This window comes from Montipora foliosa, chromosome 6 (genome assembly GCF_036669935.1).
Source record: "Montipora foliosa isolate CH-2021 chromosome 6, ASM3666993v2, whole genome shotgun sequence".
Taxonomy (NCBI): domain Eukaryota; kingdom Metazoa; phylum Cnidaria; class Anthozoa; order Scleractinia; family Acroporidae; genus Montipora; species Montipora foliosa.
Genome location: NC_090874.1, coordinates 23,867,894 through 23,890,393, shown reverse-complemented (window position 1 = coordinate 23,890,393; position 22,500 = coordinate 23,867,894). Strand labels below are relative to the sequence as shown.

General features: G+C 38.2%; 3 protein-coding genes across 5 annotated transcripts in view; 2 read left to right on the top strand and 1 right to left on the bottom strand.

Moving 5' to 3' along the window:
* LOC138007015 (tachykinin-like peptides receptor 99D) overlaps positions 1-6,214 on the top strand; it is an 11,083-nt gene extending 4,869 nt beyond the window's left edge. For all 3 annotated transcript variants that reach the window (XM_068853683.1, XM_068853684.1, XM_068853686.1), the window contains exons 2-3: positions 1,858-2,090; positions 3,509-6,214. In XM_068853683.1, coding sequence (XP_068709784.1) covers positions 1,983-2,090; positions 3,509-4,306 — 906 coding nt within the window. In that variant the 5' untranslated portion in view covers positions 1,858-1,982 and the 3' untranslated portion in view covers positions 4,307-6,214. The remainder of the gene's footprint in view (positions 1-1,857; positions 2,091-3,508) is intronic.
* Positions 6,215-6,411: 197 nt separating this feature from the next.
* Positions 6,412-19,103, bottom strand: LOC138007016 (golgin subfamily A member 7-like). Its single transcript, XM_068853687.1, has 5 exons — positions 19,028-19,103; positions 18,776-18,889; positions 15,339-15,491; positions 12,325-12,426; positions 6,412-10,011 (listed from the first exon to the last, which is right to left on the bottom strand). The coding sequence occupies exons 1-5, from the start codon at positions 19,040-19,042 to the stop codon at positions 9,973-9,975; spliced, it is 423 nt and encodes a 140-aa protein (XP_068709788.1). The 5' UTR covers positions 19,043-19,103; the 3' UTR covers positions 6,412-9,972.
* Positions 19,098-22,500, top strand: part of LOC138007014 (serine/threonine-protein phosphatase 2A 55 kDa regulatory subunit B beta isoform-like) — a 21,749-nt gene continuing 18,346 nt past the window's right edge. The window contains exons 1-2 of the mRNA XM_068853681.1: positions 19,098-19,255; positions 21,628-21,720. Of these exons, the coding sequence (XP_068709782.1) occupies positions 19,228-19,255; positions 21,628-21,720 (121 nt within the window). The 5' untranslated portion in view covers positions 19,098-19,227. The remainder of the gene's footprint in view (positions 19,256-21,627; positions 21,721-22,500) is intronic.

The window sequence follows — 22,500 nt, the reverse complement described above, 5'->3', positions numbered from 1 at the left end:
TTCAGGAACATCAAGAGCGGAACCAACATCCGACACAGGAACATCAGAAACAGGAGTAGGAACACTTGGAACAGCAACAGGAGCAGAGGAAGGAGAAGGAGCTGCCGAGGCAACAACCTCGTCATCTCCAGACGACATCTCATCGTCTTTCTCTACCTCGGAAGACTCAGAAGAAGCTTCCTCAGGAGGAGGAGCATAATCAGCACTGGCGTCATCTTCAGCGGCAGGAACACTTGAATACAAAGCCTCTGTTTCTAGGAAAATAGCACCCCAAGCCTGTTTACACTCTAGATCAATGTGACCGGCCTGAACACAACGCCGGCACAGATCAGAGAGAGGGCAGGAAGAACCACGATGACCGGTTTCATGGCAAATAAAACAACGGACAGGCTGGCGGGCGTACCAAACACGACAATTATAATCACCGATCGTAACGTAGTAAGGAAAGTCAAGGTCTAAGGCCATCTCAACGACGGGGTTACCATTGTAGAGTGCAGGAAAGTTGGCAAAGGTACCGCGCTGGACTGACAGAACCTCTCCGTAAGACTCGAAAAAAGTTTCAACATCATTATCTGAAACTTCGGAAGGCAAATCACGAACATACACGGAACGGAACCTAAAATCTGCACGGACAACACGTACTTGAACATCAGTGCAAACAAGTCCAGACGAGATCAGATCGTCGCACGAAGCCCGTTCCTTAAAAGTCAGTCGAACTCAGCCGCCCCGCAAAAACTGAACAGTACTAAGCTTTTCAGCATCCACGACACTCAACAAACGTGGTAGCACATCCGAAGAGCCATAGTTCTCATAAACCGATTCTGGGAACTGTAATACCACACTGTTCGAACAGCGAAGGGACGGCATGCCGAACTCAATTTAAAGTTGGGTCCACGCCGTTCCCTCCCGGCGGGTACTTAGGACAGGACCCGAAATGTAAGCAAAAAAGCCAATTGGTCACAATCACATAGCTGTTACGACCTTTTGGGCCTCATCAGCATGGCGCAGCTAACATATTAGACACCCCTTTAAGTGGCAGCTTCACATGCAAGACATGTGGGAAGCTGTGTTGGGAACAGCAAAACTATTCTCCCACGGCAAGCGCGTGGGAAAGTGGATCACATTAAGAGATCGGTGTGTCACGTAAATAAGGTAGCTGGATTTACCTTTATGATGTTAACACTCTTGGGTACATCATTTCTGTGCTTGGATATTTCAAGATAAGTTTTAATAAATTTCCGAAAAAAAATCACTTCCCATAGTATAGGGAGCAGGGCACTAGTACAAAATGTCGTATATTCCAAAACTAAAGGCATATTTAACAAAGGCCAAGCACAGTTCGTTTTCTTTTACCATTTTGACTAATCTAATAGTAGCAAAGTGAAATAAATTTAAGCATAAACTGTTGCCATTTTTTTATGTTGAGTTTTGTGCCCGTAACAAGTCACGTGACCTCATTTTGCGTACTTCATTCACATCAATATAAAAACTTATGTGACGTTATTACTCTGCGAAAGTCTTAGGTTGTCATTACTAAACCTTCAGAAGTTAGACCACCCCCTTACTTTTTTGTGCAATAGTTTGGAGCCAGGTTGGGGCCCATACCTTAATAAAGCATTTTCGAATTCTCACAGCTGGACTGGATCTAGCATGAAATGGAGACTAGTGCGGGCAAATTAATTTGCATTTGAAAAGATTTGCCCGCATAAGCCTCCATTTCATGGTAGATCCAGTCCAGCCGTGAGAATTCGAAAATGGTCTGTTTACTTGAGTCTTGATTGGATGGGCTGATTGCTTTGTATGTGCCGCACATTAATTTTATATCCCTGACGATCGTAACTATCATTCCCCACACAGGTTTAATCTTTGTTATCGGGCTTGTTGGTAATGGGATTGTGATTGCAATTATCACAGCTTTGCGCCGTCGAGGTCAGAAATCCTCTGTTCAGCTGTTTCTTCTTCACTTGGCGGTGTCTGATCTAATGGTGTGCCTGCTGTGCATTCCGCTGACTATCTATGTTAACTTTCACTACCCTCGTGAGTATCACACAACAGGGAGTAGCCTCTGCAAGTTATCACGTTTCATGCAGGTACATTCCAATTTCTTTCGCTTCTAGCAAGAAAATCGAGATTTATATGTGATCATTGTGTGCGGTAGTGCAAACCCTTTTAGCTCCAAGCTGACGTTAATGTTGGCAGTGTAAGGGTCAAATTGTGTTCGTTTCCTCCATTCCAATATTCGGCTTCAATTTCAGCAATTTTCAGTCAATAGCCCACTTTTGTATTCTCTTAGTTGAATTGGAAAAACTCTCCAATGGAGGCTATGACAGAGGGAACTTTTCAGTTGCTAATTATTCACCCTAATCCACACCATAAAAATACGGAAGTAGCTTATTCTGTGACATGAACGAAAATTGAATCGGACATCCATATCTACAGACTAAAGAACAATTCCAGTCAACGGCAAGACCTGTTTGGCAGACGCTACGCAGTTCGCAGGGAGGCCCGGGTTGCTCCAAGCATGGATAGCACTAACCATCATTAAATACCATGCAAACCTTTAGGTTTTGATACCTCTTAAACAATGGTTAGTGCTAACCAGGCTTCGAGCAACCGGCCCTAGGAATGTAAATTTCCAGGGTGGTACTTCACCAAATAAGCCCTATTTGCGAAAAGAGAAGATGACGATAACAATTAATGAGTAGAACGATCAATTGAACACTGACTGCTTATCCTTACAACATTACGTAACCACTTGAGTCTTTAAGGAATTCATATACATTTAAATTCGAATAAACTGAATTTCTTTCACTTTGACTTGAAAATGACGTTAAGAGAACATCCAAATGTCGTCGTTTTTAAAAGACTTTATCTATCTTTTAACCTTTTTATCTTTTAGATGGCTCTACTTAAGTTTCTCAATTTTATCGAAATGTTTTATAGTCTCATTACATCCATTTAGAAATCACTGGTGATCCTTGCAATCTGATGGGCTCTCGGCAGTGCCATTTATTCGCAACTCGCACTATTTTTTTGCTCTAAATCGCACCATTTCCCCAGCCAATGAGAAAGGAACACCAAAACAAAACAGCCAATCAAATTTCAAGGCTTGTTTAAAATAACCAATCAAATTACAGGAAAATGAAAGACAAAGAAAACCATTGTGTGGCGAATTTTGCAACTTTTGTTCCCAAATGGATCAATAAAATATTGAAATTGACTAAAGTCCCGTATCTTAGTGATGAAATAATTATTGTGTGATTTCTAAATGGATGTAGTAAAGTAGTAAAAATTGAACTTCGTGTCGTGAAATTTTTTTCTGAAATCATACTTGTGATTTCAGACCAAATTGCACTCCACTCAGTTCAATTACCATTATAATATAAAAAGATGTTATTAAAATTGGCTCAAATTAAGTAAAAGGGGAAAAGCAGTATGGGTGAACAAAAAGCAGGACAAACTAAACCTAAATGCAAAATTCATATGCTTGATATTTTTTCCATTGCAGAACCTTGGACCAGTACTTTCAATCAGCCTATTGACGGCCATAAGTATCGACCGTTACATGACATTTGTCAAGCAAGAATTATCTCCCAGTCAAAGGTCTTGGTACTTCAAACCAGTTTGGTTAACTCTCTTTGCCTGGGTGTACGGCACAGGACAAAACATCCCGGTCATTTACACAGTCGATGTTGCTCCTGTCAAGTTTAACAACAGTACAATGGTTTATTATTGCAGTACAACGCAGGGAAATACAACAGCAGGGACGATTATCCTTATTGTCTCAGTTTTACTTGGTTTTATTATTCCCCTGGCGACAATGGTGGTATCATACTATTATATTATACGAGTGGTGTCGACAAGACATCGGACAATCTCGTCTTCCTCGACAACTGAATGCGAGGGGTCGATTTCTAATTCAAGACTTATCGAGCGATCACGAAAACGAGTTCTCCGAGTGCTGTTGAGTGTTGTCTTTTGCTTCGTAGCTTGTTGGCTGCCATTTGCTGTGTATCATGGAATCTTAGAACGATATCTCAAAAAACCCCCAAACCCTATGGATGCTATTCGACTCACCACTTATGGCCTTGGATTGGCAAACTCAATGTGCAATCCGTTTATATATTATTTCAATGTTGGTGGAAAATCTTTTCGTGAAGTTAAGCAAAAGTTCGAGGAAGTACTGAATGAAAAAGGAAGGACTTTTTCTCAAATTAATGAGAATGCAACAAAGTTGTCCCCAAGAAGCTCGGATTTTTTACCTAAAATTTTGGACTTGCCGTTGCAGCGACAAACTGCCTGTTGACTTTCTCAACAGTAGAGGATTAACGCACAGACGTTCGACGATTATATGGAAACATCCCCTATTGACATCTCGTTGGACAGAGGCGATACTGTCGTCCCGTTTCGATCCCGTTAGAATAGATTCGACAGAGATAACTGGAAAACAAATAAAGTGACGCTATGATCCTCGCAGTTATGAACGCAAGTTTTGCAACTGCGTAGAGAAGCCTGAAAAATTCAGGACTTCAACGGGATTTGAACCCGTGACCTCGCGATACCGGTGCGACGCTCTAACCAACTGAGCTATGAAGCCACTGACGTTGGGAGTTGGTCATTTTTGTAGGCTCTAATGTTCCCGTGAGGAATGAATCAATGATATACGAAATAGATCATATATGAACCGCGGATATGAAATCAAGTGAAGCTATGATCCTCGCAGTTATGAACGCATTTTGTGCAATTGCCTAGAGAAGCAATTGCCCGTTGAAGTCCTGAGATTTTCAGGCTTCTCTACGCAAATGCATAAATTGCGTTCATAACTGCGAGGATAGCTTCACTTGATTTCATATCCGCAGTTCATATATGATCCATTTCATATAACGTTTCATCGTTGATTCATTCCTCACGGGATTATTAGAACCCACAGACGATTTGAGATCTAGAATTTTCGGAACATTTGTTGTAAAATTTCTTGCTTGCCTGCCTGTCCTAGGATTTTCGAACATCTAAAAAATGGTATAATTGCCCATTTTAAGCGGAGTTTTACCCTAAAAAGGTCACCTAGGATTTTCGGGAGCCCTTTTTCTGGCTGAAATTTTCGAAAAGGTGAGTTTTGATATGGATGCCATTCGACTCACCACTTATGGCCTTGGATTGGCAAACTCAGTGTGCAATCCGTTTATATATTATTTCAATGTTGGTGGAAAATCTTTTCGTGAAGTTAAGCAAAATTTCGAGGAAGTACTGAATGAAAAAGGAAGAACTTTTTCTCAAATTAATGAGAATGCAACAAAGTTGTCCCCAAGAAGCTCGGATTTTTTACGTCCAACGGCACTTTGAGATATGGAAACAAGTCTTTTCCCAGGTGGAAATTAAAAAGAGGCCGAAGTGAACCGGGTCGAGGGGGAGTTTACAAATGGTACCGGGGCTTTTCGGGTCATTTCGGTTGCAACGGAAAAAAAGTAATACGCCTGAGGCTTTCCATCTTTTTCGGAAACTTTCCGGTGGAATGAGCTGTACCATTTGAATTTCAACCGGAATTTTCGTTTTTTGATGACAAATGGTAAACGCTCCCGAGCGTACAGCGCTCAAGTTCTCGTGCTCGCTTTAATGGCGGATGATCATGACAGGGAAAAGATCGACTCTGCTACATATCTTCTCTTGGAATCCCTAAGACCAGGAGAACGCTTGTGGAATACCAAAGTAGATTCCTATAGGGATCGAAACAGAAAAAAACAACTGCGTTGCAAACTGGCCACGTTACCCAGAGGCGAACCACCACCCAAACCACACTAGTTTGAAACTAGCAACTTTTTTCCCTCGTCAAATACGCATCAGATATGGTCAAAAGAACTTAAAGTACAACTATTTTTGTTTTTTTGTTGTCCGCTGTGTACTTGTGTTGTTGGCTACAGTGAAAACGTGTCAAAGCAAGGTTTGTTCATTTGTTCGCAAAGCGACAAGTAAAACTTGTCAAGGTAAAAACTCATCAAGAAAACTTGTCGTTCATACACACGACCCAAGGAAAACGTGCTCGTAGGTTACTAATTTTAGCTTACATTTTCCGTGGAATTCGCCTCTTTGGTATCTGGAAATAACTCAGATCAGTTTCCCAACTTGTCGGTCATGTTCGGTTCCACGCACAAGTATAAGCCTCTGATATAACACCAGCGGTCAAAAAAGTCGGGAAAAAAGTCGAGAGAAAAAGACGAGAACCACCACCACCACCACCACTACTACTACTACTACTACTACTACTGCCACCACCACCACGCTACCGCTGCTAATGAAAGAGAAGGTCAGCATAAACATAATAGTAATCACTTTATTTGAGTCTCATTATATGAAATACTAGATTTTGCCCCTTTTAATTTGAACGTCAAGCCCTAAATCATGAGGATCCCTAAGGAGTGATTCAACATAAAATTCATGTCCGATACAAACACAAGCCATATAATAATTAATTATATTACTGAATGCACAAAGTAGTCTTTTTCTTCTCTCTCTTTTTTAAGTAGTGAGTTGGGAAAAGCTATTATAGTTTTATATTCATGGTTGGGATTGGTGATACACCCTATAGGGGACTTAATGTCCTATCGTGTTTTCACCTACCTTAATCGGTAAATGAATTTACATAAAATGAAATGAAAATAAATAAATAAGTTCATTTTCTTATTCCTCTCGATGGAAAACTACCACATTTGCCACTATAGCCCGCAAAATCTGTTTCTGTACTGCTCTAATAAAAATCAATAATGAGAACACTTCGTTTTTTTTTATCCCAGTCTTTATTTGAGCTGCATTCTTTATTCCAGACCCTCTTTTAACCTTTCTAAACAAACATGACAATCCCCCAACTTGTCTAGTAATTGGTTTCAATAAATCATCTTCGCAACGCAGACGGTAACGGCTAAATCTAATCTCAAATTAAATTTGCGTTATTGTAATCACTTTTCAACTATTCAGAAAGTGTGTTAGTTGCCCACAATTAGGAACTTACGCAAAGACGAGGACGGTTACTTTATTTCGTCATCAGGCTAGGTCGTGCGCGACTGGTAAGAGAGGTGTAGCGCAATGCATCGATAAGTTGTGTAATTGTACTCTTTTGTTCTAGATGGTGTATTACTTGTCTGTAAAAGAAACTGGTATAAAATTCAGCATTATGGGCTCATGAACTCCAAAGGACCTTAAATTTGGTCGAAGTTTGGCGATGCAATTTACCATAAAACGAAAAATGCAGATGCAGAGAAATTGGTTTTGCTCCTTACATCTACTGTTCTGTGGGGTTCTTATCGCCCTCTTCATTGCGCAAGTTCACTGATAACCCTGGTCTAAAGAGCGCATGATTTGCAAGAGAGAAAGAAAAACAATGCCCACTCTTCTACACAAAAACCTGACTTTACTAATTTCATGTTTGCTTTTTTCTCTCCAAAGAAATGCTTAAAAATTTAAATGTCCCGTGAAGATAGCGTTCCCATGCCAGTGAGGAACTCCGGGGAGATTCCGATCACGGCAGCCACGCGGAAGTTTTCACTCCGCAGTGTTTTTTAAGTAAAACACAAATACATTAGAAGGATTTAGCATCACGAGTACGGCAAACGTCAGGCTCAAATTTGAGTTTTGCCAAAAATCAAAGGAAGCGTTTGATTTTAATTCATTTTTTCCCTGTTAACTACAGACATCGAGCAACTTCCAAAATGAGAGGCAAGCTTTAATGACGAACAAAAGTCTGCCGTTTGCCACTCGCCGTTTTTCGTAAACGCATTGCCAAATCGCTTTATTGTTTTCAAAAATGAGGTCACTTCTCGAAGGGTTAGCTAGAACACTAACAATTTTTAGGGACACCATAGTGGCCGCGGGTTATGACGTCAAGTAAAAAGACTATTAAGGATCCTGAGGAGCCCATCAGTAGGGTTTCCCTTGGTGAGATAGCGTTTTTCCTGCCCTATTTTTAGAAATAACTTTTTTGAATTTGCCGCGCATGGTCTGCATGAAGGGGCGAATGCGGGAAGAAAGACTCAAAAGTTGGATTCTCAAAGTCTGATTGGCTACTGAATTGTTATTGACGTTTACCATGACAACAAATGGCGCGCAATTGGTTCTAAATATAGATAGGTCAGGAAAAACGCTACTTCATAGAAACAAAGTGGGAGTTGTAGGCTCCTACTGATGGGTTCCTAGGATCACCTACAGTAGTACGCCTATGCACTTACACGTACACACGGCCTAACCCTTCCCCCAGCTGCTCTACCCCCACCACAAAACGGTCGCAAATATACGAAGTTCATATACGACACAATCATACCCCAGTCTTGTTGTGTTCTTCTCCAACAGACATTAGGGCTAAAAACTTTTTAACGTGCACGTGATACAGTCAACAGCTCTAGCCGAGGCAAACAAAATGCCGATTCAAGTAATTTAATATTATTCGTTTCTAGTTCAATGGAGCACGGCAGCCATGTTGCATGGCAGGAACAATGAAAATGTTTTGCATTAGAAAGAACATTTGTTCCCATAGGAAAAAGAAACCATTGCTTCTGACATGCAACATGGCTGCCGTACAAAACCTCTATAATCTACAATAGGGCCAGTCAGATCCTACCCTGGGTGCCAGAAGTTACTTTTTCGCATATGAGTGATAAATCTCACAACCTGATGCGTTTACAGATAAATGCATTTTTTTAAACACCGCCAGGTCAACTGGGCCCTAGAAAATTCTCTTAAAGGGGCTGTGTCACGGCAGTGCAGTTCATTTTTTACACGCCCCTACTCGTTAAGCAAGACAACGTTAACCCAGAAATTACTTTAAGGAGGCTTAAACCTGTTTCAACAATTTGGAGGGAATGTGTTATTATTAGAAAGATTAACTCTACAACACTGTTTCACTTAAAGGGAAAGTTCCACGTCTCTGAGCATGGGCAAACCGTCACGTCAGCTCATTTAATTCCATTGTTATTGAAACAATAGAAAGCCCTGATGCGGAAACGGAAACAATGCCTTAGATGTGGAATTACTCCTTGGCATTACTTTTTTATGAACCTACTGCATGCGAATAGATAAGTCGTGCGTTATGACAACTCGTGCGTAGAATAAAATGTTCGACCCGTACAATAAATTGGGTTTTCTACAAGTGCCGGAAAGCATTGTGTTTTTGATCACTTGTGATTAGTCTTTATTTGGAGTTGTTTTGTTTTCTGTCTTTTGTTTCTCTTGTTTTACGTAATTTCTGCTCCGGTACCTACTCTACAGAGCATTTTTAGATGACGTCACAGCGGCCATGTTGGTGTTCCAAAACAAAGAAATGGCGGCCATGATGGTGTACCAAACTAATCCTCCGGGAATTGAACTCTGTTTTTATTCAAATACTTTCTTGTTTCAGTAATCCAATCTGGCTGCTGGTCACGTGAGTGAAAACGCTCTATCAGTGTTTCATACGGCATCATAACGTTACCATTAAGTGAAAAAATTTGGTAGATTCAATCTTTCCAAAGAGTAAAGTTTGTTGAAAATGTTAAAACCGGTTTGAGCCTCCTTAATCGACACAAATCGAAGTTTCGTGACAAAAAAGTCTGTCGAGAATACACAATTTAAGTAACAAACAACAGATAATAACCTTTGAAAACTGGGAGGTTAAAGAGTTTTCAAAAATTCCCAATTGAAATCCATTTTAATCTTATTCAATTTTGCCCATCCCTGCTTCCTTTTAAAGCCTTAACTGTTTTAAGTAGTTATTTTTACGTTTCACTTTATTTGGTTGCGTGTTTCCAGTCAATGAATTTGGCTAAATTTTGAGACACAGCCCCTTTACAGAAAGAAGAAAGAAATCCGAGTCTACAAAGGTTTCTTGCTCACTGCAGTGTTGAATTTCCACTAGGTTCCGATGAATTGACAATAAAATTCTACACTAGGACACTGCGATATGATGTAACTATTTACAACGGAAAGTAACAATTTATTTTATAATTGAAGTCACCTTTGATCTCCAGGGTTGACAATAACAATTTCAATCTGAGAAGGTTGTTAAAGAATGTAATCTTCTGGTTACAAGAAATGTAAAACAAGAACACAAACTGTTTTTGAACAGCGAAAACACAGCAAACTATCACGCAAATTTGAAGCTAGGTCATAATCCGTTCTTCTCAAGCGCTGTATCATGCCTGCACGCACGTAGATTCTGCCTTAAACCGGCGTAGGTCACTTTTCTACACCGGAAAAAGCCAAGTGCAAAAACAGGAACTTCACAATGTTCTAAGCTTTTGTTATTCAGAAAATGTTAGGCAGTTATTCAAACAACTTTTTACAGCATTTTGCTTCGCCTTGCCAGATTCGAATTTAACACCACAGCCATGCCCTTTAAAGTTGTCAATCTTGGTACAAGCCGAATTTATTTCAATAGACCCAATCGGCTAAGGTGTTGTTTATATGATACCGGGGCGACTTTCGTACCGGAGCGAGTTAACTCTAGCCTCCCACGCAGACGATCGTAGGGTCTCGTTACGCGTTCCTATCCGCACTAACTTCTGCTGAAACGAAAAACCAAGCACTTTCTTTCGTGGATTACGGACGAATCACAGGCCGTTTTCCAGTTTTGGATATACTCGAGCTTTAAATGGCATTCTTTTGCAGCATGTGATTGGCTATGCACAACACAGTTAGCCAATGCTGATTGGTTTCTTTCAATAGTGGGCAAACAACCGTTGAACGGAAGTGGTGTTTCGTTTCAGCAGACGTTCGTGGGGGAGGAACGCGTGACGAAGCCCTAAGAGCGTATGCGTGGGAGGCAAAGTTCACTCTTGTTCCCTCTTGTGGCTGTGCATTCGTTTACATAATAGCACCAGAAAAAGTCATACCGGCGTGAGTTCACCCTCGTTGTTGAACCGGAAAGAGAATTTCATTCCGGAACGAAAGCCCGCAACAGCGTCATGTAAACGAAGAACAAGTACTCGTTTTGGTATGAACTTGTTCTCTCGGTGGACTGGAACGGCTAGCACATTCGCCATGTTTAATTTGTTTTCGATTCACAAATATATTTAATCAACGTCAAGTGTCTCTTTCCACGAAATTTCTAACGACTGAAAACGGAAAAAATGTTTAAGATATTTCACTTCATTTCTTTGCTGCATTTGTCATGCGCATGCGCCTCATAACGAAAACTGATAAAGAGAAGCCAAACCAACAAACGCTTTTGCAGAGAAAAGAAGTTCTTATTTGATGGTTTTACATCTAGTATACACAGAAATTTTGCTCATTTCTTGTACTACTATGCAACTATGCTATAAATACTATGCAACTCTCCTGGGATAAAAGCACAATGAAATCGTCTGTTATTACAAATGTACCAACCAGAGCCTATATGGTTGTCAAAACAAAGGATTCCTTTGTTTAAGTACATGTAACATTTGAATAACAAAAGGACTGTTTGTAAACAGACATATTTCCTCTCATATAATACAACACTGAATAAGACATACATACAGACCACAAAAGGTTTGTAAAATGCTTCTTACCTTAGAATCAAACAACAAAAACTTGTAAACTTTAAATTTAGCAGGCTGTGAGACATACCGAAAACCTGTAAGAACACTGTGGGTTTTGAGTGCATAGTCACTTAGAATATTGTGGCCTGTATTCAAGCATTCCACTGCACTTATACTCTTTGTTTAAGAGAATATAAGGTAAGAGAGCAAATCCGTCACATTTGGCCCTATTTCGATTCACAATATTTGAAATTTGTTATTAGTTGTGTGTCATTACTCATACTGCGTAGTTATTTCAAGGACAACACATTCTTGGTCTGTTAATGTGAAAGTGGGCAGCATGGTAAAGGGAACAACAGATACATGTAAAAATGATAATATCTGACCTGTTAATCGCCCTTTCTCACAGTTGGAGACTGAATTGCAAAGGGCGCATCTCTACATGTACATGTACGAGGTCAGACAGCTAGGCGCTCGGCAGCTAATGGTGTTGTGCTCAGACATCAGACATGGACTGTATAACAACTGCCATAGGCGCTTTACATATGTTTTCGGCCTGATATCGAGATCCGCTTATAGTAAAGGTTATACTTTAAAAATATTAGCCTGAGCATATAGAGAACTGCAGCTTGGACGAGACATCTTAAAACTAAAAAACATACTCTGGCTAAGATAATATTATTATTAAAAAAGTGCAAGCTGTCCACTACCTGAACTGCAGTCTTCAATGACTACCATGAACTGCAGTTGGAAGGAGAATTGTGTGGATAACTTATTGCATCCTCTCTTTCTGAACGGGCCTATTGTATGATCAATGTACATGTATGCAGAACTCAAAGGATACAACTCTTAAACCCCTGTCCATAGGGTTGGTTATCATCAGTCCTCTTGGAATAAAGACGCTTTGGTTCTGCTCATTTATATACTCTGATAATCTTTTTAAACACTGTGAAAGAATGAGTAGAGAAAAAAAATACAAGGAAATAATTTTAAAATTATAAATTAACTTTGGCAAGAACACATACAGGGGTTTTTATTGTTTTGTATTCAAGACAAGGAAAATAACATTTCAAATTCATTATTGTACACACGAGGATCTCTCTTTTTGCTACATACATGTAAAAATGATCAGCGAATTCTGTGTTACCTACAGATAAGTGAATTTTCAAGTACATAAACCACACAACTGGGCTGGTGAATCTTCATCTTCTTTTTTTGCTCCATAAAATAAATGATAAATGTGATAAGAATGAACTAAGAGATAGATTTGCTTGTGGTTCCAGCAGCAAAAATCTGCTCTTGGCATTAAAGACAGTTATAAGCCTTGGCTAAAGTAAAATCTCAACCTTGACTATTTCTTAATTAGAAAAAAGCTCACCAAGTAACAGTTACTCTTTATTGTCACTAATAATATTATACTCCAAAGAATATCGCATTTCTGATTGGTCAACAACGAATGCATAAATACATGTCAGTTATAGAGTGCAATATGGAAGATGCTATATATAAGGAAACACAGTGATGGAGTAATTTCTGTGGAGTATAATTAATGTGGCACTTGCCTTTGAAACGTGATGAAACGCTTTTATTTGAAACGTGTTTGAAACATGTTTGAAACGGTTTCAAACGCGTTTAAATTTGTTTGAAACACTGTTTCAAACGGCGTTTGGGAAGAAATGGTCTAAGCATCCTTTTCATCTGGACGGTCACATATAATGAATAAAAAATCGTATGAACTTGCTCGTGCATTTCGTGATTTATGGTCACTCGTGATGTTTTGAAAGTTCATATATGATTGTAACAAAATTAATAGATTTAGCAACTTTATAACAAACAAGTTCGCAAACCTAGTACAATCATAATATACCAGTTGACATGACAGCTTCATGTTTGTGCACTTGCTGATGAGTGAATAATATTTATTGTATTTATATTTATGTCAATTATTAACTCTTATCATCATTATTAGCTGACTTAATCTGTAATTCAGTTGTAACACTGCAAAAGATAATAAATAAACTTTAATTTGCACACGCCTAAAGCCAGTGCAATTTTAAAAACATATGATTTCCTATATACACATATTCATCTGGCATATTCATCCTACTTGGACTTCTAGCCACTTGTGGTTCCATGGGTAGCCCAAGTTCGTGTCACTAGAGAGCGTGTAATAATTAATTACTAGTGGGAAGATGACCTTTGAGTGCCAGCGGTGTTGCGTTACAGGCAGCCGTTGAGAATTTAAACGCATTATTATAAAGACTTTGTATGGGATATAAAAGACCATTGATTATAAAAACCTACAAAATGCTCAATTTAACATTCATTCAATAAAATGAATGAAAATGACTCACCTCTGGTGTATTCTTGTGCCTTTTGGAGCTTATTTTACCGTTTCGGGAATTCCGTGTTTTCACTGTTCGTCTTACATTGTATTTTATTTCCCATACAAAGTCTTATGATGCATTTAAATTTTCAACGGCTTCCTGTAACGACTCGAGAGAAGAAAGAAAACAATGGATGGTTTTTACAGTGAAAATCAAAATTGCAACGGTCTTCTGAATTTGTTTGAAGATGACCTGGAAATAAATCTTTTTTCAAGTTTCCAGTTCCATGATGTCTTTTGTTTTGAAAATAAAGCATTTTGAATTTCTGAATTGTCACCTTGTGTAACACCATAATACAAAGCTATTTGGTTGAAAAAAATACCTGATCTCTATGAATCTCAGCAGTTGGAGACTTTCACATACATTAGGAGATGTATTCATAATACACATGTATTTTATCATTGCAAAGTGAACTCCAGATGTTCTTGTTGATTACCAGCTACCATATTGGTGGATCACATGAGCATCTCCAAACAGAACTCCATAAAGTTGTGTGAGATGCTTTGACAAATACCTCACTGACAAAAACAATGTACTGCACAGACCTGAGAATTGGACAAGTGGTTAAAAGATTTGTTTCCTACAAAAATTCCAAGTTCTTGGTCTTTTTCAGAGAATGATTTTTCGAATTTATTTTTTTTGTTGCATGACATTGTAAACTATCCATAGTTTGAGGATACAAGAAGTGAAATGAAAAACAGAACATGTTCTAATGATCATACCATGCATGTCATCTTAATTCCTGCATTCAAACACAACCACAATTCCTTTGACCACAATGAATCCCTTGTGTTTCCAAGAAAAATTTGTTCTTCTCCCAACTAGAGAGCTGCCTCGTTTGTTCACTTCAGGCTCACTCACTGCAGCAGCATTAATTATTGCTTTGTTAACAGTGATCAGAGAACCAGTTTTTTACAATACAGAATGATCATTTTAATGCCTTACTTAAGAAAAAGGCCATGTGCTCTGAAACAAAAGAAATATCTTACACAAATAAATTTGGAAATTGTATTCTCTTGACAGAAACTCCACATGAAAAGAGAAAAGCAAGACCTGAGATAATATATTTAATAAAATAATTATTTACTATGTCAATGCACTTCCTTCATAAGAAAATTTCACCGTCTAATGATGTTTTTGGTGGCGGGGTATAAACAACCAATCACCCATTGTCAGACTTAAACACTTACTGTAGTTTGACCAAGCTGAATATATCAATTCCCTAGAATGCATGATCAAAGAAATGTGGATTGTTATTAAAAATTAATCACAATTATCTACATGTATCCACACAATGTTTGCAGCTGACTGGGTTTTATACATCATTTCCTTAAAACTATGTGCATAAACATTTAACAAATGTATCAAGAAGCATCTGTAAAAAGCCAATACTGAATTTGCTGTTGAGGTAATTTCTTGTACTTGTTATTTAATAAAGGTCAAGAACATTGTGTTTTACCTTTCATCTCACCTTATTATACTGTGTCTGTATGCAGAGAAATATCAAATGGCCGGTAACACAGCCCATGCATCCTTCAAGGTATGTTCGTGGGCCGACCCTTTCAGCTTCATCAAATATTCCATTGATGTGGTTTACTGTCTGTTCAAACTGACTTCGCTCAAGCTGAGAGAAAAATTACACATATTAATTATTTAATATTGATATTCATACTTATACTTAAGTCTGAATATGTCCAAGAAATCAAAATGATATGTTGAATTCGGTAACATGAGGAAACATACACAACATACAAACATACTGTAACTTCTTTTAAGCACAAATTTTAGAGTGGCAACAAGCATGCTTATTAATCTATGATAATTTAATGGTGGTAAAACGCGTCGGTCGACTGTCAGTCAACAGTCGACGCGTTGGTGGGATCGGATTCTTAACTTTTACCCACAAGAAATTAGTTATCTCTTCATTTACATGCATCCATAAAATCACTTAAAAATAAGTAAAAATTTAACTATCTTTCACAAAATGCTACAGATGAACTTATAAATCAATAACCACTCCTTCACACCCATCTCTGTTCACACCCACTGCAGACAATCTAAAAACAATTTTAGCTAAAGTATGGTGCTATAGAAGCATGGAAGTACTTCCAAAACTTATATTTAGGTCAGCTTATTAAAATATAAACATTTTTAATGCTGTCCCTTGAATTCAATGTCTTAAATCAACTGATTTTACAACATGCTTTTCTTGATATAAACACTTAAAATTTCAAGACTCTTTACCACTCTGAAAAACAAAAATGCATTAAAGAACAGCAGCTGCCAACCTTGCCTTGTCTCCTGTATAAAATATATAATGTTGTGGTTCATTTTTTAAAATTTTTCAAACTAGTTCAATTTTGAGTTTTCTTGTCTAAATATTCATTATCATAATCTGAAAAAGTGGAAAATCAAAATTGAATTGGTTGAGAAAAATTCTAAATGAGGAAAAAAATCGAATCACCACATATATTAAAAAATAGGCACACATAAAAATTTGCATACATGTGCCAGTGCAGGAACACAGCGCTTTACTCCATAATAATTATTGTCCACTGAGCTGCGTTTTGTTTTCCAGGAGATTCTAGTTGTCTTTACATAATATGTTGCTCTAATCGTACACGATATTGCGTACGATTTAAGCTTGCTCTGAGCTTCTGGGTCAATAGCCAGTTTCAATTCTGTAGTCTGTAGTCCACAGTCCAGATAGTTGTAAATACATGTACATTTAAAACTGTTTTTAACACCATTGATTCTAGTTAAAACCAGTAACTGCATTCTAGCATTCTGCATTCTGCATTCTAGTTAAAACCAGTAACTCGACTTCGTCTCGGTCCATAAACACGCAAAAAAAGAACTTGGCCAATATCCAGTCATCTTGACCTCACGCTTGGTCAATAACCCATACTTCCCCCATTAATCTGTCACATACATGTAGTCTTCCGTGGTTTAGTGGTCATCATGGTTGCCTCTGAACGAAGAGATACCGTGTTCAAATCCTACATGTACTTGGGCTGCTTTCTACGAGACAGAGAAACCTTACGCGTGATCAGATCGCAAATCGCCCCCCGCCCCATAAAAAAAGTTGAAAGTCCAAAAAAAGAGTTGAATCCTATACTTAATTCTTTGAGAGCACCCAACAGAGAACTAGTCCTGCTCCCCATAACTGCAGAGCTACATGTATGCCTTCAGGCTTGACTAATATTCTATATAATATATAGATTTAGCCAAGCCTAAAGGCGGAGCTCCCGTTTCTAGCCCCAGAAAGCTGCTCACAGTGATTGTCCGTAATGTCTGGATGCTTAGACCAATGTGCAAGTTTTCTAGGTACTTCTGTAATTTGTAAGAGAAAGTACCGATACATGTACATTTGTATCTAGAGCACCACTCACAGTAGGGGTGATTCTAATTAACCTTATGTAGTGTTTTTGTATTTTATTAATTTTTAAATTGGTTTGAAATACTTACAAAAATAAAATCAAATACAATTAAAGACTAAAGAATAAAATACATGGGTTTTCCTTAACTAAGTTTATTATGTACTAGTAACAATAATCTAGTGTATAAATTTATATAGATAGGAAAAACAATTAGACTGAAGAAAATTACACTAACTTTATAGTATTTAAGTATAACGTTACTTTTTTATGATCATCTAGTCATCAGCTACCAGATGGAATACAGTTATGTGATACAAATTTCTTCCACTTAATGTAGTGAAAAGTTCGCTTACCATTGATTCAGCAATCGTAGTTTCAATTTGATATATTAAGGCTACTTTTGCAAGATACATTTTCAACGACGGAGGACAACCTATATTTCGGCAGAAGTAAATATGTTGTTTTGCCAGGATCAAGAAATGGTTGAGTAAATGAAAATCTGCTTGCCTTTTTTCAGACTAGTCCAAGAATTTTGTCATTCTCTGATAACGCTTCATGTATGTATCATATTAAACCAGTTAATTAAATCCTGCCAGAACTTGTTTGAATATTCGCATTCTATTATAGAAACTAAGGTACAAGGCCGATTTTGTGGAGAAACTTATTTGTCACTAAATACCTATGTAACACCTTAAACTGGAATTTGCATGATCTAGAATCAATGGCCACTCTGAACGGGATACGATACATCTCTTTCTAATCCAGTTGATTATTTTATTTCCCTGAATACTTCAACTGCGCGGTTGGTATAATCTTGACCTTTGAACGGACTTCTTTGCAGATGTTTTTCGAGATAGCTTTATCAAGACATATATTATTAGCATTGAGATGAAACTGAGCACTTTTGCAACATGTACATGTAGAATTAATTTGATAGGTGTTGCATGTTTTTAAATGATGTCGCCAGTGTTGGAATTGTGTTGATAATTGCCATCACATGAAACTTTTCTTTAGGTGTAAATGATGCACCTTATGCAGTCGCCATTATCATCATTATCATTATCATTATCATCAAAACAGTACTGTAGAACCAATTTTACCACTTAGGACAAAAGTAAAGATTTTCCAAAAGTTGGGTCAAAGCATCGAATTAAGTGATTTTTTTACGGTAAGAATTTTGAATGGTTGGCCATTTGCCCCCAGGGGACCTTGAGGGTTAACTGTCGAACCTTTGATCATTTGCATTGTACAACAGCAGAGAGATGAGAATGGAATTTTATCAAGAGGAATCCTGGGATGAAATGCTTATAAAAGAGATCAATAACAACATTACGACGATGAAAAATTTAGGATTAAAAACACGGAAACACGATTAATCGGTCAACCATGAACACAAACGTGTATTGAGTTCACAGTGAAGCATTATATAACTTTTCATCAGTTATCATATTAAATTTAGTATGCCTCCAGTTTATCCATGCACATCAAACATGGATTTAAAACAGCATTTAAATAAACAACACCTTACCTTTCCCTCTAATTCGGTGGGGAATTTGGTTTGAAAGCGACATGCAGTTCCGCGAGAGTAATCCCTTTGGACGAAAACTTTAACATTCCGTCTCGAAGAATCATCATTCTGTACCTAAAAGCCCACGAAAAAGTGAGTAATTCGTATACAAAGCAGATGTATTTTTTTCAAGGACCAATGTCTTTCTTGATACAAAATCGTGAGTAGCATAGTCAGTAAATAAAAGATCACGAGTCGATTGCCAAGCCCAACCTGAGCAGTCGCCATCTTGAATTCTCCCTGTCCAAGTAAATTCGGTTCCAGATCTTTGGCAACCTGTCACAAAGTGAGTTTGACAAGTGACATGATAAATCACCTTTTGCCTTTTAGCCAACGACGCAAAGCAAGCAAGTTTCCATCGTTCAACGCATGATAATCTTCCTTAACTACCGAGGATTGAACTCTAACAGGCCATGCATGTCCTAAAGGATAAACTTCACCGTGAGTAATACTAAAGCTGGTGATCTTGTATTTATCGCACGTTCCCCTGTAATGTGGGTAATTAATGATTGCGTTGTCCGCGCAATCCTGATTTTTGAACCTCTTCGTTTGGCATTGTATGGCAGTCAACGCTCGTGCAGAAATCAGATTGTAAATGTTGGATGGCCGCGAAACTTTTGAAATGACAATGAATCAGAATGTGTTCAGTACATTTTAAAAATACGAAGATTTATGGAAGCCAATGTTAGCTTCTGTATTTTGCTGCGCGTTTGAAACCTGTTAACTTATAGTTTAAAAAAAATTCCTTCGCATCTCAAACTCGATCTTTTATTATGGTGAAGAAATCGTTACCCGATCGAGATGGTAAACATTTGCAAACAGGTTGAAGCGAAAGGGTAGTTTGTTTGAAGGTCTTTCAAAACAAGAGGCATGCAAGGTGTTTGGTTTATCAACTGATTGTGAATATTCTGAATATTTATAGAGTCACAACTTATTTTTCAGCGAGCAAGACGTATCTTCTGTGGCAAGATTTGTAAAAATGTTAATCTAAAAAAATAAAAGAAAAACATAGGAATATTGTCGTTGTCGTAAGAATTTTAACAAAAAGGGAAATTAAGTGGTCGACTCTTGTTGTTTGGTGTTGCAATTTAATACTATCCGGACACACACTCACGTACACCCAACACACTCAATTTTTTTTAACACATGGTTGCTCAAGCTAAGAATACTTTAAATCTGTCACTTGGAAAAAATAGAAATTTCGATGACATTTCTCTAATCAAAATATAAAAGAAATTTGAAAGTAGAAACATCGAGATGGAGCATTGCGTGACATTGTGATTTGTGTAAAGTCGCATACGCATTGTTTCTTTTCGCTTCAGAAAGCTTTAAAATTTCTCATTTAACGCAGGATACGTTAAAGAATACGTGCAATCGAACGCATCCTAAGTGGTCGACTCTTGTTCTTTGACGTTTCAATTTAATACTAACCGGACACACACTCACGTACACCCAACACACTCAATTATTTTTAATACATGGTTGCTCAAGCTAACAATACTTTAAATTTGTCGCTTGGAAAAAATAAAAATTTCGATGGCATTTCTCTAATCAAAATATAATAGAATTTGAAAGTAGAAACATCGAGATGAAGCATTGCGTGACATTGTGATTTGTACAAAGTCGCCAGCGCATTGTTTCTTTTCGCTTCAGAAAGCTTTAAAATTTCTCACTTAACGCACGAATACGTCGAAGAGTTGTGAGCAGAGCATTTTACCAAACATATGTTAGTTTGTTTGTAGTTTAAAAGCCGTCTCCCCTATGGAACTTCAACGACTCTGAATCAGACATCACGACGTACGCGCGAGCAGTCACGAGAGCGTACGTCGTGATGTCTGATTCAGAGTCGTTGAAGTTCCATAGGCGATACGTCACGACATCACGACGTACGCTCTCGTGACTGCTCGCGCGTTCTTCAGCCAGTGGGCTATCTCGTCCCCAGAGTTCGGTTTTCTTTTGGTCAGCACCAAGAACACGTCACTTCCAAATGACGGACTTCCTGCTTGTCTACGCACGCTCATAACTTTGAAGCAACAGTGGTTGTCAACGGTTACTAAATGGACCTTCACAACGACTGCGCATAAATTGGAAGTGGCGAGAGTCCGTTTTCTTGGTGCTGATCAAAAGAAAAGTGGACTCTGGGGACGAGATTGGCAAAGATAGATTCTGCGGCGAGTAATTTAACTTTGAGAACGAGTGACAGAACTGGACGTACTTTTAACTTTGTACTTGTTACTGGAATATTCACGAAAAAAACAACGCGTTCGGGAGTGTGAATGGAACTGTATTTTTATTTTAATTCATTTCATTTTGTTGTTGTTGCCGTTGTAAAATAAAAATAATATTAATAAAAAAAGAATGGAAGTGAAAAGTGAGTCGGTAGGTACGGAAAATTAACTTTGTCATAAGCTGGGTTGAAGCATTAGTATGACAGATACAAAGAGGATCGATCAGTCATCATCCATTTTTTTGGAAGAATGGCCCCATTGCATTTGAATTCCTGCCCTCCGCAACTCTTCTGCGAATTTGAAATCTCGCCTTTTGACCGCAGGTCTTCGTTGAACACGGTGCTGGTTGTACGTTGTAGGTTAGGCTTGCAGGTCATTGTTTTACCTTAACTGAAACAACCCAAACGTTTACCAGAATGCTAACCTTGGGCTAATGTTAGCACAAATAAAGGTATGGGTTGTTTCAGCTATGGTGAAACAATAACCAGCAACCGGCCTGCAACCTGCAGTTTACACCCTCCTTTATCCGATGAAATAATGTAGATGCAACATGAACGATTGCTCATAAAAACATTTCTTTTGCAGATATAGGACATCACAGTGCAAAGCATTCACTTGGCGACAAGCGAAATGGCGCAAAGCACAAAGACAAAGAAGAAACAAAGAATTCCAGATTAGGTAACAAAGTCTTGTCCGCGACTCGCATGTTTCAACGCATACCTTACAGGCGGCAGTCTCTTTTGAAAGATTGTATAAAATATAAAAGTTTGAAAAAATGCGTAGTATTAGGAGGGTCTCAATCCTAATGGGGCAGTAGCGTTTACGGCTTACGGTTAAACTGTAAGCATTTTTACGGCTAACGCCGGGTTAATTTTTTCCCGTTACGGTGGACTAAAATTATAACAATTTATTACCGTTGTTTTACACGTCATATAATAATTAACTTTAAATATACAGTGATAGTTAATTTCCATTGGTGGGGAGCATGGCAAAATCATGAAAAGTATAGGGCACATTAGCTTTTACGTCTAACGGCTAAATAATTTGCCTTTTCACGGCTAACGGTTGTCTTTTTTCCGTCACGGTTAACTTATGTGAACAACAAAGCAACGTCCCTTGTGTCAGTTACCCAGTAGGGCCGGTATCAGTAGACTTATTGAATAGTTTAAGTCATTGATTATCACAACGCGATTCACGATTTTGTGTTGTTTACCGTTAAAATCTTGCCCCAGGCCGTGACTAGTACTTGTCTTCCAGAACTTGTCATTGCGCGCTTAGAGATGAAAAAGTCTTCTGCTTCGTCAACTCCAACGCTTTCATCTGAGTCCCTCTCGTATTCCTCGACCTGGTTATTAATAGCACCATAGTTACTAACTATGGTAGCACTAAAAGGAGTAGGCGCGAGAATAAAAAGAGGAATGATGCTGTCTGATACGAATGTTATAGACGCCTCTATGA

Bases quoted from the DNA above. Each gene is read 5' to 3' on its own strand.
- LOC138007016 (XM_068853687.1), bottom strand. The intron at 12,427-15,338 runs GTGAGATGAAAG...ATTCTTTCACAG, and splicing joins TACAGACACAGTATAATAAG to TGTTTAAAAAGATTATCAGA. The intron at 10,012-12,324 runs GTATCCTTTGAG...CAACCTTCTCAG, and splicing joins TGGACAGGGGTTTAAGAGTT to ATTGAAATTGTTATTGTCAA.